Source organism: Lissotriton helveticus, chromosome 6, assembly GCF_964261635.1.
Source record: "Lissotriton helveticus chromosome 6, aLisHel1.1, whole genome shotgun sequence".
NCBI classification, from domain to species: domain Eukaryota; kingdom Metazoa; phylum Chordata; class Amphibia; order Caudata; family Salamandridae; genus Lissotriton; species Lissotriton helveticus.
The window spans coordinates 1,738,304,586-1,738,323,462 of record NC_136067.1 but is presented as its reverse complement, the minus strand read 5'-3'; the positions used below and the strand labels follow the sequence as shown (position 1 = coordinate 1,738,323,462).

Below are 18,877 nucleotides of genomic sequence, written 5' to 3'. Positions count from 1 at the left end.
ACCTCTCTGAAGATCTCTAATGAGAGTGCGACATGTGTCAGGGGTTGCTTTTATTCATTTCAGGTTGGCTTGGATGGTATTTCACCAATCCAAAGCTTTAATTCTGTACCTGGAGCGGTAAAAGGCTTTGGCCATTTTGCAGCTTTGCATAGATAGCCCTGTGCTAATCCTATGGTTAAAGACTCTGCTTGAGAAATGGCAAAAGTCTTTGTGTGTTTTTATCTTGGCTTGGATGGCACTGTGCTAATCCTACGCTTAAAGACTTTGATAGAAAAGCAGATATTTGAGATGAGCAAATTTAGAGTGTCGCTGGTGTTGAGACTGCTCTATATTGGAGCTGCCTTCCACCTCAACTTGTTAACAATTTCTTTCCCACTCCAAAATGCAAGTATTTTCACCAGTGATACTTACAGTGCTGAAGTGGAATACTTGTTTTATGATTTTGGTTAATATTTCAATTTTTCTAAAGAAAGAAAATTATAAATATTTGTAATGCAGTTTTTATAAAACGTTCTGCAATATAATGTTACATGTGTTACTTTTTGGTTTCATGTTTTAATAGTTATCTAGTTGTTTTCATATATATGGTTCTTCAACTCTATTTAGATTTGGGATAACAGTGTGTTCCATTGTCCATCCAATAAAGGGCTGATTTGTCATAATAGTGGTTGTGCTGCTCTATTGAAGGTGGGGAACTATCACTGATCTTACCTGCCAACATCCACCAAGGTGGACATGGGAAGGGAAAATGTTAAAGGGCCCCTACACACATGGAGAGAATGTCCTTATTCAAAATAACAAACTCCTACATTTGAAAAGACAAGCTTCAAGAGCTGTAGTGCCAAACGGGTGCTGATCAGCATTTCATTGCCACCCTCTTGCTAAACCGGAAAGATGGTTTTGAGGAACTTCACAAAATGTTTTGGAACGAAAATCCCAAACTTGCTCTTATGAATCGTCACATGATGGCTCTGGAACACAGCTACTATGAATTGATGTCAGGGGAGGAACATGATTTTGCTTGACTGATTCTTGATGCTTTAGAAATCTTGAGAGTGGGAGGAGGTATTTATCTTCCTTGAGCAGCATGGCCTGGGGGCTGTCCCCAGACTCTTTGTGAGCTTCAAAGGATGCCTAGCCTGTCATTGGAAGATGTAGCTTACACCTACACCTGCCTTCCTATTGTTTTCTAGAAAACCTGGACCCAAATGTAGTGGAACAGAGATGCTACAGAACTGATTTGGAGTGGTAATAAGATGGGGGTTCCCATTATCATAATGGCACTTCTGGGAGAGAACAAGGAGCTCTGACAAGGGGAAGGAAGATCCTGCTGTGTTGGATTTAGGAAAAGAGAGGCACTGTGGGATAGTTCACAGCGAAGCACACAGGAGGTACTGCAAAAGAAGCACACCTGGGAACTGTTGCCCTATTGGTTAGGGAGTGGATATGACTTTCCCCACCTGTTGGCTGGAACTGGGCATACATGTGGCATTTCCTGTACCCTCTTCAGAATAGTCCTGGAGTTGTGAGGATCAGAAGAAGGACTGCCCTGCTGTCTGAATCCTAAAGTAAGGCTGGACCTACTTTCCTTGAATCCAGCACCCCAGAAAAGGCAGTTGGCTGGCCTCCTGTTTGAACTACAGGGGCACAACAATCTCCCAGAGGCCTCACTTCCTGCACCTACCCACTGACCATTTCCAAACAGACATGCCCTGGACCCTGTGGCTGATGTCTTTTGAGTGCGCCTAACCCCCAAGTGGTGCCCCCAAGCCCTGAACTCTTGCCTGGTGTTAGAGTGTACTCCTCTTTTCACCCATACTGCTAAATTTTGAACTTAGAAATGTTTTGCCAACTTACTGCCTGGAGAATTGATGGAGACTGTGAACTCCGTTAAAACTGCAGCCATTAATGTTCAATTGCCAGTTGACCTCAGCTTGCTGGTTTGCCCTCCTAAATGAGAAATGACTTCCAGTTTCTAAGTTTGAACATAGAGAGCTTCATCGAGGTCAATGTCACACCCTTCCTGGACATGGATTCCAGACTTCACAACTTGGAGCTTTTCCTCATTCCTCAGCAACTGCACCAGGGTCCCACTCTTCAGCAACCCACCAACGTTGAGCCACGCTTCAGATCTAGCTTGCAGCTTGCCCCTCCAATGACCCATTGACAGCCAATTTTTCCCCCAAAAACGTTTTCAAGTCTGAAGGTAAACTTTCCACCGGGATGAGCCTGGTCCTTGTATTTGAGCAGTGAACCATCGTGGTCAACCTTAACCTTTGACACCGACCTGGTCTCGAGCAACCAGATAACCGCTGCACTTTGTGCCTTTTTTGTGCTATTTTTAATTCAAACTTTAAAAATTCATAGCTTTTGTTCTACTTATTGGATTTTTGATGTTTTGGGGACTTTTATATTTATTAATGTGTACTCTCGTTTTCTAAATTGATTTGGGATTTTTCTTCTGTTCTGTTTTCACTTTATTACTGTTTGCATATTCCATAAATAATTTACACTGTGCCTCTAAGTTAAGCATGACTGTTTTGTGCCAAGCTACCAATGGGTTAATGGCAGGCTTATTTAGTGGCCTGAGTGGTTACCCTGACAAGAACTGTAATTATTATTTGAGGTAGGTTCTCACCCCTCGGAACTAATACTCCAGTTCCTTACACTAATCTTCTCATCCATCAAGAAGATCTCATCACTCACTAGTATATATGTAATACTAAAGTTATATGCTCAGGTCTTGGTGTTCATGACCTCTAATTCACCCATGTTATTATTGCCTTGTGTTCCTGCCACAGTACACAATTATCAAAACACTCCTGAAAATGCAAAATGCAAAGGCAGAGAACATCTGCACAACTTCCACCTCATTTGAGGATTGCAATACCTTCCTAGTGCACTGGAATCATCATGCATATATGTGTTTTAGGAGCATGTTTACAAGATTTTATCACCACAGGAATGTAACTTTTTATGATCTCCTGTGTCGATAAACCCTTTGCGTTATTTACAAGCCGGCGTTAAGCCACTTAATGCAGCTTAACGCTTCCTTGTGAATAAGGCCACCGTTCATGTAACACTTAGCATGAAGGGGGTGGCAGTGGGTGTTGTGGTGGGCATTCCACCGCAACACCCATCGCTTTTTTACGCCTCCCCATATTTACAAGGGTGGCATAAATATGGGGCAGTGCCAAAATTAAGACCAAAAAAACCTGATCTTATCATGGCGAAATGAGAAGAAATATACATTTTTCCTCATTTTTGCTTTTTCTAGGTGTGCTGTATTGTGCAGCACACATAGAAACTGAAATTGCTATGAATGATTTTTTATTTGCAGGAAGGTATCTCTTCCTGCACACAAACAATCATTAAAAAAAAAATACAATTTCGAACTTCTATGTGTGCTGCACAATAAAGCACACCTAGGTGTTACAAATCACCATTAGTGATTGTTTACGTGCAGGAAGGGATACCTTCCTGCACATACACAATCATTCCTTAAACGTAGACACCCTTGCACAATGGCGCAGGGGTGCCTGCGCTGGCGTTAGGCAGCTGGATTTAGAGCCATCACTAAGGAAATTACTGGGGTGTGCCGTATCATTGTAAATACGAGCATCCCTGTATTTTCAGAATGGTAGAGTGCGGCATTAGAAATTTTGGCTTAACGAGGCGCTGTGCCATTTTTTTGTAAATATGCCCCTTAGTTACTTAGTGTGAACTTAGCTAGAGAGCAAGGAATGCCAAACAATTAGTTATAATATCCCTACTTTCCATGCCACTGGAGAACAGCAGCCAGAAAGGTGATCTAGAGTCACATTTCCGATCAGACTGTGGTATGAAATGGATGTGAAAAATTCATTTTTATTAGTTATTTTGAACATCAGTTCTTAAATTTTGTATACTTCTGATATGTGGAATCCTGATCTTTGGTGCCTTTCTGGCTTGTTTGAAGTCAGCAAAAACAGGCTGTTTTGCTCATGTCTTTACACACCTGGGGAGGTCCCTAGGATGGCGGGAAGACTTAGTCCGCCCGCCATCCTATCGGTGATTGGGACCACCCACCATAAGAGCGGGGGTCCCGTGGGGGTATTAGGATGCGCCCGCCACTGTGGCGGGCGCATCCTGCAATTTTAGCATTGTGGTGGGCTGTGCTCATTGCACCACCCGCCACAATGCTAAAAATGCACGTATGCATTTGCATAAACAAAGCAGCAGGCACCGCGCAGTGCCTGCCGCTTTGTTTGTGCAAATGCAGGGGGGTACCACAGGTACCCCCGTGTGCACCCCCACTTCTCCTTCACTCTGGGGGCCCACAGGGGGCCCCCAAAGTGAAGACCGCATGCCTTTCCGCCACGGAAAGGCATCCCTGCAAGCCCATGCTATTTTGGCTGGCGGTGTCTATTAGACACCACCACCATATTGGACCTTTTCCGCCACGGTCGCCTTGCGACCGGGGCGGAAAAGCGGCGGACGGACGTTCCGTCTGCCACGGTCCCCCTGCCATCCTAATATGGCCGGGGTCATTTCGGTGAGGATGGTGGGCGGATTGCCCCAGCCAGGCTGGTGGTGGCTACCTCCAGCCTGGCGGGGGCAATCCGCCCGCCATCCTAATGGGCCCCCTGGTGTTGACATACCTGCTCTTTGCTCGTCTGAGGCTAATCTAAGATTCACTTGCAATGTTTATATTTGATTGCCCTGTTGTCTGCCAATATATGTGAAGGGACAAGCAATGTCCACTTGTATCAGTTATATCCGCTTGGTCGATTGTCTGCCAATGTATGAAGAAACCAGCAGTGTCCACGGATAATGTTTATACTCGTTTGTACGCTTGTCTCTCAGGATTTGTGAATCTCAAACAAACCTTAACCTTGTTAACTAGTAAGGGATTTTTTCTTCTGTAAATATTTTACACATCACCAGGCCATACAACATTTATACATTTATTTATTTATTAAGGAGTTTTATATAGCGCTGGCCTGCCCCGTAAATAACCTTTCAGATCTTTGTACGATATCACTCTTGTAATAGCCATCCTAGCACTGTGTTTATGTGCACCCGCACATCAATACCAGGCAGTGTGCCAGTCTGGCAATGCCAGATGCGTTAGCTTGAAAGCCAAGTACAAGTACGTTGTTTGGTCGCTTGTGTCATGACAGGATCAATAAAAATGATGCACACTTAGGCCCTTTCAGGCTGGCCCATCTGGCAGTATCGGAATGCTAAACTGTCCTACAAACCAGGCCAACACTGATTGTCAGAGAGAAATCCCCAGCTTCCATGAATATCTAACTTTTCCGTGCTGGGATCCTCGTGGATCTATACGTGGCTTTCAAGACCACTGGTCACAGTATGTGCTGCTTTACTATACAGGTATGCATTCGATTTTACCTGTTTCATGTACAAACATCTGCAGTAAGTTAAATCAGGCTCCATCCTTTCTGACATCACAATTTATGACTTTGGAATAGTACTAGGACCAGCCATTTCAACAATCATGATCAACAGCTACCTGGCAACGTAAACTCATTTCTTCCCAGCCCATCACATTGGGTCCCAACTCTGCCTCGAGATATAGTAAGAATCTGTGGATCTTCAGTGAGTATGAAATTGTCTCAAAGATAACCATCAGCGAATGAAGGTCAATTAATTCTGCCTCAGCAATTAGGTTAACCTGGCATAGGGGATCCTACTTTTGGGGCCCTGGTATACCACCTCTTTTCTTTTTCCTGGTCAGAGTCCTTAAGTCTACTACCAGCACATCCAGACGAGGCATGTAAGCTGGTTGACTTTTTTGAAAATGGTCTTGCTTTTAGATGATATTTTCATGCAGTAAACAAAAATGCATTTCATCACTTACACCAAGTTCGCAGAATCCTTCTTCTGGTAACATTTCTTTAAACATTATCCTGATTATAGTAGAGGACTCATATCTGATTACTAATCTTCCCTCTAAAGGCGACTTCTTTAAAAAGAACTTCAGCAGTCTTCTTAGGACCCCAAATCAGACTTCCCAGCTTGTTCTCAATATGAGATGCCATGACCATCTAATGCCACCCAAAAGTCTATGACTCCCGGCAAAGCGTTCAGAATAGATGATTAGTTTACAGTTAAGCTGTGTGAAACCGTCTCACATTTAGCAAACTGTGAGAAGGAGCCTAATCTGCAAAGAAAGAGAAAACAGTTTAGTGTGCCTCTATAAAGCAACAGGGAATACGTTGGGATGGTATTAGAGTTGTTGTAGTCGGACGTGTTATTCAGGACATCCAAAGTTTATTAGCATTTCTCACAACCTTGTATGTCTCAGTGAACTAACCACAGATCATGGTGCAAACCTCAGGGTGTAAAACAGGAATCTGCAGCTTCTGTACTGCAGTGGGCAGCACAATTTGTTGGCCAGTGTGTTGTATGTTAGCCAAATGGCCCAATGGTGTTCTACTGCTCAGGACGCCAAGGGTGGTGGTAATTTCAGGGTCCCCCCCATAAAATGTGTCTTAGGGGGCTGGCTGACATCCTATTTACTGTGACAGATCTGGGTGCAAATTGTACGGATTGAATGGAGCAATGCTTGTTATCTGACCGCTGTACTCATTGTCTTTGAGGCCATTGAAGTTTCTTATGTAAATTATTTATCACGTGCCAAGGTTTACATATTTGTAATTTGTGGTTTACAAACAGTTCTCTACATCAAAAGGCTTTAAAACTGAAATCATACTCTACTATTAGTTACTTAGCACAATTACTTACATTGATGGATTAATGCACAACTTTTACAACGTATGTAAAAACTACAGTCATTAATTTAACCGAATGTTAATTTTACATCTGACAAACTCGGTGGCAGTCCTTCTTTCTATGTAATGCACACAAATCAAACTTGACAACTCGTATTTTGTTTCCAAAAAGTTAAACATTTGACCCTAACAGAATGATCGTATGGATATCATTAGGTGACATCATGTTTTTCTATTCTTGAATAGTTATGAGTGACATCAATTGACTAAAGACTTGAAGAAAACTAGAATGGAGATTGACTGTGACAGATGGTCCATTTTATAATCTCCCGAAAAAAAACAAGAGACAAAATAAAATCGTAGTCCCCCTGTCCTCTAAGAGCATCACAGATCTTTTTAACTAAATGCTTATCTTGCAGACTATAGAACAAACATGCGCGTAGTAGTCTTTGCTCTAACTTCCTAGAGACATGCACACTTGAATAAAGGGTGACTTGGAGTTAAAGAGTCCTACCTACACATTGCTCGGATGTAAAAATTCATCATGCAAATGTACTGCACCAACACAGGGATCCCATAATTTTATTTTACAAAATACATACCCATACAGAAGATTTTGTTTCTCATCCCTTTGTTCAATGAAGTTTAAGACTTTTATGTGCGATTCCTTTAAGCCAGTTTTGAGGTTGTTCCTTGGCAGTAAGCAAATCATTTCAGTCTTACACAATGACTTTTTACACCCCTTAAAAATGATTTTTTTTTTCAAAAACTGGGCCTATGAGAATTTAAACATTTATACATCATGTTGACACCCAGTGCAAATGATTTTACAATGGAGAAAAACATTTTAAAAATGTTGAATAGGCACTTACTGGAATTACAGTTAATCCTGATACAGTCTAGATGGGGAAGAATAGATGAAAAATGAAAATTTATCCTTCAAGGTAACAGCTGCAGACATCCAATAAAATGACAGTCCACCCTTCCGGGGACGGACACATGCAAATATGGCCACTCAATACCGTTTTTATCCTTTACATATTGCAATAACGCAGAGATATTGTGTGAAAACGCATTTGTACATATGACAAAATAGATTTTAAAAATGGCCAAATTCAAACCAAGCTACATGGGGACAAATGAAGGTGAAAGCGGTTATTTATCTACCAAGCATGTCTGACCAGGACAACTCACCCATAACTTCCCATCTGTGAAAGAACATACAGTTATTCTATGTGCATTTGTTTTTAATAGTGCTCCTTCACAATGGGGTGCTAACAGGGATGCCTCGATCAGACAGCAAGGACCGCTGCAGTTTACCACCAAGGCTGAGTTATGCAGAACTTTGTGTAGCAAAGGGCATGGTTAAATATAGTCTAGTATAATTTTATATAGGCATATAATTTGTCTGGTAACGTTTTGAGGCATATAGTTGCTATATGTGAAGACATTGTATCCTTAGTTGAGAAGGGAGAAAGCGATTTTGATTTGGAATGGCTGAGCTGAATAATAATTTCCTGCCCAACTTATGATGGGGAATATGCAATAGCATTATTTGAACATATGTTTTGTGCACTATATGCTTGCATTAGTCAGTGGAATCAGCTTCCATTAGTGAGTTCCAATAAAAAATGAGTCCTAGGGCAAATGTTAAATCTGTAACACCTGAAGGGTTGTAATAAAGGTTGGGCGTGCATCTCTTTGCCCAAACCCTGCACCTTTAAGATACCCGTGATGCTGAAAAATACATTTTAAATACCAGAAAAGTGGGCTTGATTAATTTTGTGACATGTTCATGGTTAGAAATGTAACAAAAGCTACTGCTAAGTAGTACAATATGATGGAACTGAGTTAAATGTTTCATCTGGCGTTGTTTCTGTTCTGAACTAGGTGCTTGTGCTGCCGAAAAACCAGAAAGGGATCCCACATGATGTTTGTGACCCGGATCCCACAACAAAAAATGGTGACAGGCCGAAACCTGTTGCGCCAGATTAGCTCGACTGACATTTGCTGACATTTAATAGTAACTGGAATATTTGTCATGGTGTATCCATTTCAATTTAAATTATCACTTTTATTCAGATTTGCTATTTCTTAATATTGAGCTTACAGAGCTGCTAATGCACTGGTTGTGTCCAATCTGTGAAGATTACTAATGTGAATTAAGATGTTAACAACACAACTGTGGCTGACCAAGGTTTCGCACTATAAATTTCAATGTCGGATTGTCAGTATGACATCGTGCACATTACCATCCGGAGCTGGCCACAAAGAGCTCCACTGCCAAGACAGAAATCAAATTTTATGAAGAAGGATGGTGCACCGGAATTAGCAGTCCAAAGAAGCTGTAGTAATTTTCGAAGCAAACGGGTGTGGAGACACGGACCTACGGAGATTACGACTCCTCCCCTTGGGGCGTCTACTACTGGTGGATCAGGTTTATATATGCCCTTTTCTACGGCGGTCGCATTACCTTGCAGACACTCTATTACGGTGTGACTTTCTCTTGTCCGGACCGCCAAGACCCCTGCCCGGTGACGCTTATTGGCGTTAAGTAACTTGCCTTGATACGTCTCATCTAGATAATTGGAGATGTTGAAGTTCTGACGACGTGAAAGTCTGTTGTCATATGAACTACGCTTGGTTGCTTCATTTGTCGCCAAGTTTCTTTCTAGCCCTGACGAAGTTCGTATGTGAACGAAACGCGTTGGATGAGGCCTTTTTAAAGATTGAAAACAATAAAGGATTTTTTTCAAAAATTACTACAGCTTCTTTGGACTGCTAATTCCGGGGCACCATCCTTCTTCATAAAATGTGAATTAAGATGTTCAAACGGAGACAACGGAACCAGGGGAGACTGAAGTTAAGAGGTGGTTTTGAAGGCCCTGGATTTTTAGGGTTTTCTACTGGGTACAACATGCGTTCAGGAATATAGGCTGCGTATTATGAAAGATATATGCATCATGACAGGCAAAGGGATGCTGAGCAACATTCCCAGGATAGCCACAGCATAATAAAATATAGTCTTTGGATCAGCAGCACAGCTTTTAAACACGTACATGCCCACATAGTTTGAACAATACTTTTCATACTCAAAAGCTGTGATGATAATGATTTGTTTGTGGATATATAGATATATCTCTTTAATTCGCTAAGTTGTTCTGAAACAATCTTGAGAATAATTGAACATTCAAATCAGCTCTTATTTCTTCCCCACTATCTTGTACTAAAGAAAGTGAAACATACCGTTTATAAATAAAGAAAAAAAACTATATATTCAAAAAAGGCTGTCTTTCAAACGACCTAATATTGTAGATTTTGATGAGATACCCTTTTTAAAATAAGAGCAATTGATGAGGCATAAGTCGTATTAATACATATATATTCATGAAAAATATATATTTTAGTGAGTTCTTATACTTTCTCAGACAGTTTTAATGTTCCAGAAATTGTTCCACATTTAACTTATGTTAGACTGCACTTTGGAGGGCGCTAGGAAATGAGTGTAGTAGTTGCTATATATAATAGATATGAGTCTTATTGAGCAAGGCTCTATCAAATTGTGTTTTGCATGTGAAATAACCCTCCATCATAAATGTTCCAGAGTGGTAAATTCCGTGCATTTAATTGAACATTAGGTGAAAAATGTTATTCATCTGTTGTATTTACGCTTTATGTTTTGAAGAAGATATCACTATGCTGACGCTCTTAATTGCTCGCTGCCTCATCTGAAAGAATAATAATACAATGCACACATATTCACAATCATGCCTTTGTGGAGTATGAATATACTACAAGACCTAATTTTGTTTCCATGTAGCTGAGTTTGTCATGTGTCGTCAACCGCATCAGAAAAGTGGTTGCAAACAGCCAGGGACCAATAAAGGCACACGTCTTTGCACAGAAACCTTTTGTTTAGAAAGCTCGCTGATGCCATTTTATCTCTTCGCTTCTAAAATGGTGGATTCTGAAAAAATGTTGCCGTTGTATACCTGTAATATAACCGAATGCCACTAGGTGGGGATGCAGGACCGTATAGAGTCTGGATTGCTCTGCATTGCCTGACGTTAAAAGAAATGTTCTGATACAGCGCTTCACTGCCCTATGTTTCTACACAATTGTTCTTTACAAAGCCACTGATATTTAAGCCTGTGAACTGCTTAAAACCCCATAATCTTCACAGCAGGCTGGAGTTTTAAAGGCAGCGGCAATCGTTGGACAGCGTGGCATTTATTTGCAATATGAGCATGTGTTTAGGCACCAAAAGATGTGAGCATGTAATAACTGGAAACACCCAGGCGTAAATGCTCTCTAAGGCAGAGAAGTTTTTTGTTTTTTTTCTGTGAAAGGCTGCATGTTTTATGATCACATGGCTGTTTGCTAAAGGGCCGCAGACTTTGGGCATTGAAGGGTGCGTTTTATCTTTTAAACAAAAACAAAAAAAAGGCATAGTCAATTAGTATAGAGAAGATGGGATTGCCCACAGAGAGAAGCACGGGGGGAGGGGATGGGGGAGGGGGGAGCAGCACATCATGTGTGATCTGCAGATTCTCTCTGATGCGTGCAGTAAATTGCGCTGTCTGCCAGCCAGAAGAGGCTGACCCACTTTGAACTGTTAAGGAGTTTTCGGCACGCACACTTTAAATTATGTAACTACTGACAGGGTATATTTATGGCAGCGCTCATAAATATTCTGAAAAAGAGCATCACCCAGTGTTGAGCTGGATGGACTAGGCTTCTCTCTTTAAGCACCCAGAAGCAGAGAAAAAGTCACATTACAACAGATTCAATTGCAGTGTGCAAAGAAAGAAAACATACTTAGATATACTAACAAATCATTATTAAAATTAAATTAAAAAGATTTAAAAACAGTGTATGCCAAGTGGCTGTTGTTCCTTGCAGGTTTGTGCCAAACTGACTGTAAGAAAAAATAAATTCAGGCAAACAAAATATTGTGTTGGGTGGGTGGAGGTGTTACCTAGGTTGACCGTCAGTTTCACACGTCCTGCATCAAGCTCTAAGCGAAGGGTGTCCGCCGAGTCCCTGGAGGTGGTGGCCATCAAAATACCATAAGCCCGCTGAGACCTGAAACGCAAGGACACATCTTCTGCCTCTGTGTGCATGACAACGGGGAGCTGGATCTTCATGAACATGCTTCCATCATAACTCAGCACCGTTGCCTCTGCAAAGGAATGGAAGATAATTGCAACACATGATTTGCTGTGCAGAGTCACCAGTGTATTGCTGCGGGCATGTATACAGTAGTTGCCACCTCGGTGCATGAATAGTGCAGCTGTGCTGTTGTTAATACTCTTTGGAGTCCGTCATGTACAGCCAAATCTAATCTTAGATGTAACAGGTGACTACTAGAACCAAGCAAAGAATATCAGACACATTTACCCACACACACAAAGATGGCTCCCAATCTTGCCAGGTATATTGCGGTTACATTATAGCTACATCCGTCAATTTGACAATGTATTCATTTGTTATAAGTAATGGCACCTAACGTTTGAGTAAAACAAATCTATCTATCTATCCATCTATCTCTCTCTCTTTCACTCTATCTATCTATCTATCTATCTATCTATCTATCTATCTATCTATCTATCTATCTATCTATCTATCTATCACTCTATCTATCTATCTATCTATCTATCTATCTATCTATCTATCTATCTATCTATCTATTGCTTTCTCTCTCTCTCTCTCTCTCTCTCTCTCTCTCTCTCTCTCTCTCTCTCTCTATATATATATATATATATATATATATATATATATATACATATATATATATATATATATATATATATGTGTTTATGTGTGTGCACATACATATATGTGCACATACGCATATGGCTACTTAAGCATTTGATCTGCTTTATTTTTTTTATAACAATTACTACTGTGCTATACTGTGATTATTAAGAATTGTTTCACTTAAGCGATCCCGTACATACGTGTGAAGAAGTTATCGTGTGCGATCAAGGAAGCCTTTAGGTAATAAAATAAAAAAATAAAAAATGGTATGCATCTCCCTAATACTGAATTTACCAGACAGGTGCCGCAAAGCCACGAACACAACCATCAACACATACGAATGAATTATATTTGCAAGACAAATTAAAGTACAAATTCAGGACATTGTGATATTCACGATGGTTGTGGTTATCTTCGATGGGAGAAGAATCGCAGAGAGCTAGTTTGAATGATAAATAAAACAGTAGTCAATGACCGCCATCTGTCTAATGCTTATAACTGCACATATTGCGTTCATCTATTACCCCACTACAAATGTGCCCGAAACGTTTCAAGCTGCCATCCCTTTCCCTTTGACCCCATTATCCATGTATTCCATTCTTTCAAATAAAACGTGGTTCAGCCCCATCAGCCCTACAAGGTGCTCCACATCTGGAAAAAATCCACTCTTTTCTACCTTTCAAGTTGTACTGTCCATTCTCAAGACTACCCCCGCAAGAGGCATTACTGTAACATTCTAGTTCTTGAAATCTATTAAAATGTTGTTGAATCTATTCACAAAACCACTACCTTTACCCCACAAGACCTCTTCAACCTTCCAGGTCCATCCACCCCAGAGACAGTAGGTAGAAGAGGGCCAGGCTTTCTGCAGCTTAATCTACGGGCTGTCTATGTGGACGTATACCCACCGATTGAAGCAGTGTGCAGTGTGTCAGGGAGACATTCAGAATCGTTTCTGCTGTGAACTGATATCACACTGGTCACTCATGTTTTGTTTTATGCAGCTTAACTTCAGTGCTATTTAAAAATCTTTTTAATGTGTTTTTTTTCTCTCTTTTGTGAAAATGTACCTGACTATCCAGGTCTGAATCATACTTAATATTTTGTAGTAGTATTTTAATTTGGGCTCATATTACCATTTTTTTTCCAAGAGTAAGATATTCTTACTTAGGGAAAACAGCGTTTTGAATCAGGTGCAGGCCTTGAAATTCATGTGTAATTCTCACCTTACACAGGAGTAAACAGCCACGGCCCATGGAGGGAGTTTCGGTGGGGCGGAGAGGCGGGGCGGGGGAGGGGCAGGGTGGGGGGTGCTAAAAACCGGAGTATGGATAATTGAAGGTAAGTAAACAATTTAATAAATAAAACAAATCTCGTAGCGCGCCCTGCATCACATTTTGCGTTGCAGGGCGCGCTACGAAATTCGTTTTATTTATTAAATTGTTTGCTTACCTTCAATTATCCATACTCCGGTTTTTAGCACCCCAGCCCCGCCTCTCCACCCCACCGAAACTCCCTCCACGGGCCGTGGCTGGGAGTAAACCCAGGTACTCACAAAAAAGCTTTGTACATAGGCATAATTAAAGTTATGTGAGGCAGTGACAGTGGGCTTGTGTTTCTGTCTGTGCTCGATGAGGGATACTGAGAGCATTAATGTCATAGCTGTCAGGCGTTAACTGCTGTTAGTTCATTACATGCGCAGACCTCACCATTGGCTTTGACTGTTAATGTAGGGTGGGCAATGGACTGCTGCTGCCCCGCCAGCCGACTGTGTTACCATATTAATGCCTTGAGCTCAGGACTTTAAAGCTTAAACAGAATACCTCAATTACTATTTTAATTTGTTTTCCGATGTTATAGACTTTATTTTTTAGTAGGTTACACATCTCGGAATATGTGCACAAAACATGTATGATTCAAATGAAAGAACACAGAATGCACACACACTAAGGGGATTATTTATTATGCATCACCTTTGCACCAGGTAAAGTGGTATATAAGTGAAGCAGCGCTCTCCTAAAGATGTATAAATCCACAGAAAGCCACACTCTCTGGCTTTCAGTGGCCTCATAAATCATGAGTACGGCAGCACAGCGCAAATCACTGCGTAGTTTTACTCTGCACCTGGGAGACGTTTTGCCCACGCAGCACCCATGGAATTTGACTTGACAAAGTGATGTAAACCTGAGGAAGCATCAAATCTGTACACCTCTCAAGGTGAGGCGTAACAACGAGAAATATATTTAGTTCTCCTCATTTAATCCTCTTCCCATGTGTGCTGCATTTTGGAAAACACCTCGTAGGATTGTTTTTTGTGTAGGAAGATGCACAAAAACAATCCTGTATGCAATGAAGACACCCTTGAAACATGGTATGTTCCTAACCTTTCACTTCAGCCAGCCACGGCCCGTGGAGGGTGTTTCGGTGGGGCGGAGAGGCGGGGCGGGGGAGGGGCAGGGTGGAGGGTGCTAAAAACCGGAGTAAGGATAATTGAAGGTAAGTAAACAATTTAATAAATAAAACTAATTTCGTAGCGCACCCTGCATTGCAAAATGTGATGCAGGGTGCGCTACGAAATTCGTTTTATTTATTTAATTGTTTACTTACCTTCAATTATCCATACTCCGGTTTTTAGCACCCCCCACCCTGCCCTTCCTCCGCCCCGCCTCTCGCCCCACCGAAACTCCCTCCACGGGCCGTGGCTGACTTCGGCATAGGGCAGTGCAGCAATGTGCTTTGCTGCGCTGCTGTACGCCAATATGCCATCAATTAGGCCCTTAAATAGATAGCAGTGGTTCTTCCATACTTCTTTGTCGTTTTTGCTTTTAGTGAGTTAGAAACTTTTTCTTTTACTGGGAGTTTTCTTTCTCCCAGTTTATTAGGGGACACTTACAAAACGCATTCGAAATAAAATACCAATAATTAGTCAAAACATCATCCAATCAGAAACTGCACTGTGCTGTGACAAATACAGAACTAATCGTAAAAACTGCAATTATTTACAGTGTTTCCAGTTTTTAAATGAGAACCAATACTTAAAAAGCAGATAGTGTTTTAAGACTACCAGAAAGTGTATCTATAATAGGCACTTGACCAAGTCCCTTCAATATGGTCACACCGAAGAATTGTCTTCGTGCATTCTGTACTCTGTGACTTTTCAGATTATAAGGCTTCCTTCATGGTCCAATATTTTCCACTGAATTCATTTTAAAGCAGTCCTCAAAGGATTTAGACTATGCCAAATGCATGCCTAATTTTGACAGGGTGAATCCGAAAGCATTGCATTCTAATGCAGTGAGAGATACCGAGTAGAGGGCTTTATAGATTAAAATTCTAAGTCGGGCAACTTTATAAATTGGCACGCTAGCAACAAAATTGTTAATTAAAATTATGCGGCTTATGAACAGTAATGGGATTTTTCAAGATTACATTTTCTAACACTGCAGCAGAGAATACGAACCCCTTTGGCTCATAAGAACAATTGTAGTAAAGGGACTATTTGTGGGTTTATCTGGATGAGAAGCAAGGCTGTGTGCTCTACGAGGGCAGTAACTATTTTCTCACATTAAACTTTCTGCCGTTCTTGCACAGTGTTGTTGGTCACAATTTGCATTTATAAAAATATTGATCACCAAATGTTTCAACCTCATATATCTTGAAAAACAAATTATGCCGTTTCCAGGGTCGTACTGGCAAGTGGTAATTAGTGAGGTCATGGTGTCACAGCTGTATTTTAAGAACGTTTCTCTTTTTGTGTGACCACTCATAGGACCCTTCACCGGATTGCCCCTACAGTGGGTACCTCTATGTAAAAGGTTTGTCTTTTACACATTCCTGTTTGGTTTGAGGGTTTATGGGTGTTTTTTGTCCATCAAACAAGTCTGATATGATACATGTATTTTTAATCAATAGTGCTTTGTGTCCATTTAAGGGTAATATTGTTCTGAACATTCCATAATACCATAGCCCAACTGGGGTAAATTAGTCGTTTCAGATTGATTTTGCTCCTATGTTGACAGCCTGAATTAAGTTATGTGTAAGTCTGTCCTACTTAACCCTTCAGGTTCCTAGCTCACTGTCCCACATACAGACTAGGGGCCATATTTCAAAAAGATGCCCTGGGGGCGCAGCAGGTGTCTGTGTCTCTTTTCAGCAGGGAAACCGACATAGGACTTGAGGCTGGATGCACAATTATTCACTAAAAGCAAGGCAGGACTGTAAGCTCAGTCATCTTGTAATGGTAAGGGGCTGGCATTCTATTATAATACTACACAGCCTTTACTAATCAAAGTCTGCCAACTCACAGTGCAGGGTATTCTGGGGAAGATGGTTAAACTTGTTCTTGGAAGACCAATTTTGTTTGCTAATAACCTTTTACGACCAAAATACTTAAAGCAAATATTGTTAAAAAGCGTTGGACACCTGAACTGTGTACACTTGGTCCCTTAAATTGCAAATACCATACAGACACATTTGTGCCAAGACTAATACTACAAGTAATACTTTCTTTAGTGCAAAAGTTAATTTGGGGTACTGGGCTGATCCCTACTCTATTGAGAAGGATATCTTGGATCTCTCCCCTGTAACTAGAATTTATGAGTAAACAACTTTCCTCAAAGAACATAGGGACTAGAGAACAGAAATCCCATTGTCTACATCACACAAGGCATCATCTGAGACTCCCACACATTAGTAAAACAGAACAATCCATAGTTCAATGCTACTCCAAATAGTTTGCAGGGTCAAACATCCACGAACACCAAGATGGCTCGACAGATATTCAATTCTCCAGAAAGATGGTTATCGGACTCCGGACCTGACTCCCTCAAAATAATTTACCAATCTCTCCAATAACACAGCAAAACATCTCAAACACACACTCTTATTAGCACAACCAGAAACACTCATCTACATGTCCTATATTTGCTTGAAGAAAGGAACAATAAAATCAGACCTCGTCTTCTTTACAGAATGTACAGCAAGGTGGAAAAAATTGATCCACGCAGTCCTACAGATATCAAAATCCACCAAAATTCCACATGGTCTCAAATTGTCGATGTCTCTCACTCACCTATTCAAGGCAGAAGTGGCATTATCGATCGACAAGACTGGCATCATACTGGTACAAGCATCTGACTCTAATCTAGAAATCTTTGATCAATGGTTCCACAAACTATATACACACATGAGAGCGTCTCCATGCCAGAACACATCCCAAGACACACTGACCAATCAGCAACCTGAAAGCACACTAGAACAAGACCGAAACCCAATGGAAAGGCACTGTTCCACACTACAGGACTCACCGTTTACAATGCAATCAATCCAGATATACAACACAAATGACCAAGACAATAACCCAGTTGTCTTCAACTGCAATAACGACAAAAATGAAACAGTATCCTAGTCGAACGCCAATCCCTCACAATCCAGATATTACCTCTCTGATACCTCCCGGTATGATTACAATGACCAATGGAGAGGAATGAAGAGTTGAAGGGATCACTACAGACGAGTCCGTTATAACTGAGAGGAGCTTAATACAACACTCCTCCAGAATATAGTCGCTCATTGATTCCCAAATGGGTTTGACCATTATAGCACAAATACCACACACCAGTGCCCTCTGTAAGCCCACCGGCTGCACACCTGGCTCAGAGTTTTAGAAGATTCTAAGAAGTGAGCACACCACTAATGAAGAGGCAGAAAAAAACTCTACAATGACCTAAACTATCTACTGAATGGGCTTGTATTGTACAACAAGGCAAAGACCAAATCCAGACAACATGATATTTAAATAGTACACACACAGATCAATCTGTAGAGTTGATTGTTAGAATGGGGGTCTCTATTTGGCAGAGGTAGGTACCTTTCTCCAAGTAAGGTCACTTGCTTCTAGTTGGGGTAGGGGGATATACACTCTAGATAACCCCTGCTGACCCCCTTGGTCCTTGGTCCTTGGTAGCTTGGCACAAGCAAACAGGCTTAATCCAAAAGCAACATGTAAAGTATTTGTACTCAAAACACACAGTAATACCATGATAACACCAGACATGGACACCACACAAGTTTAGAAAAATAAGGTATCTTTATCTAAACCAACAAATGATCAAAGCGACAAAAACCCAGCATACATGTAACAAGAATATGACTTTTAAAAGGGTTTCAAGCAACTTGGAAATTAGGAAACTATGGATGCATGATTGCACACAAAGTACCTGTAGATGTGTCAAAATTCACAGAGAATTTCAAGAGAAATTAAAGAACGATACTGCACTGATATATGCAAAGGATCAACTAGACAGGATTCAGGGTGAACTTTTGGAATATAAAAATTATATGGTCAATCAGAAAATCAAGGGCCTTAAGAAGAACTTAGA

The 18,877-nt window shown here is 41.0% G+C and overlaps 1 protein-coding gene across 19 annotated transcripts in view; it reads right to left on the bottom strand.

Moving 5' to 3' along the window:
* The window catches only part of NRXN1 (neurexin 1), a 1,652,744-nt gene that overhangs the window by 710,935 nt on the left and 922,932 nt on the right, over positions 1-18,877 (bottom strand). For all 19 annotated transcript variants that reach the window (XM_078649604.1, XM_078649606.1, XM_078649614.1 and 16 more), the window contains 2 exons: positions 11,716-11,919; positions 7,610-7,636 (listed from right to left, as the gene is read on the bottom strand). In XM_078649604.1, coding sequence (XP_078505730.1) covers positions 7,610-7,636; positions 11,716-11,919 — 231 coding nt within the window. The remainder of the gene's footprint in view (positions 1-7,609; positions 7,637-11,715; positions 11,920-18,877) is intronic.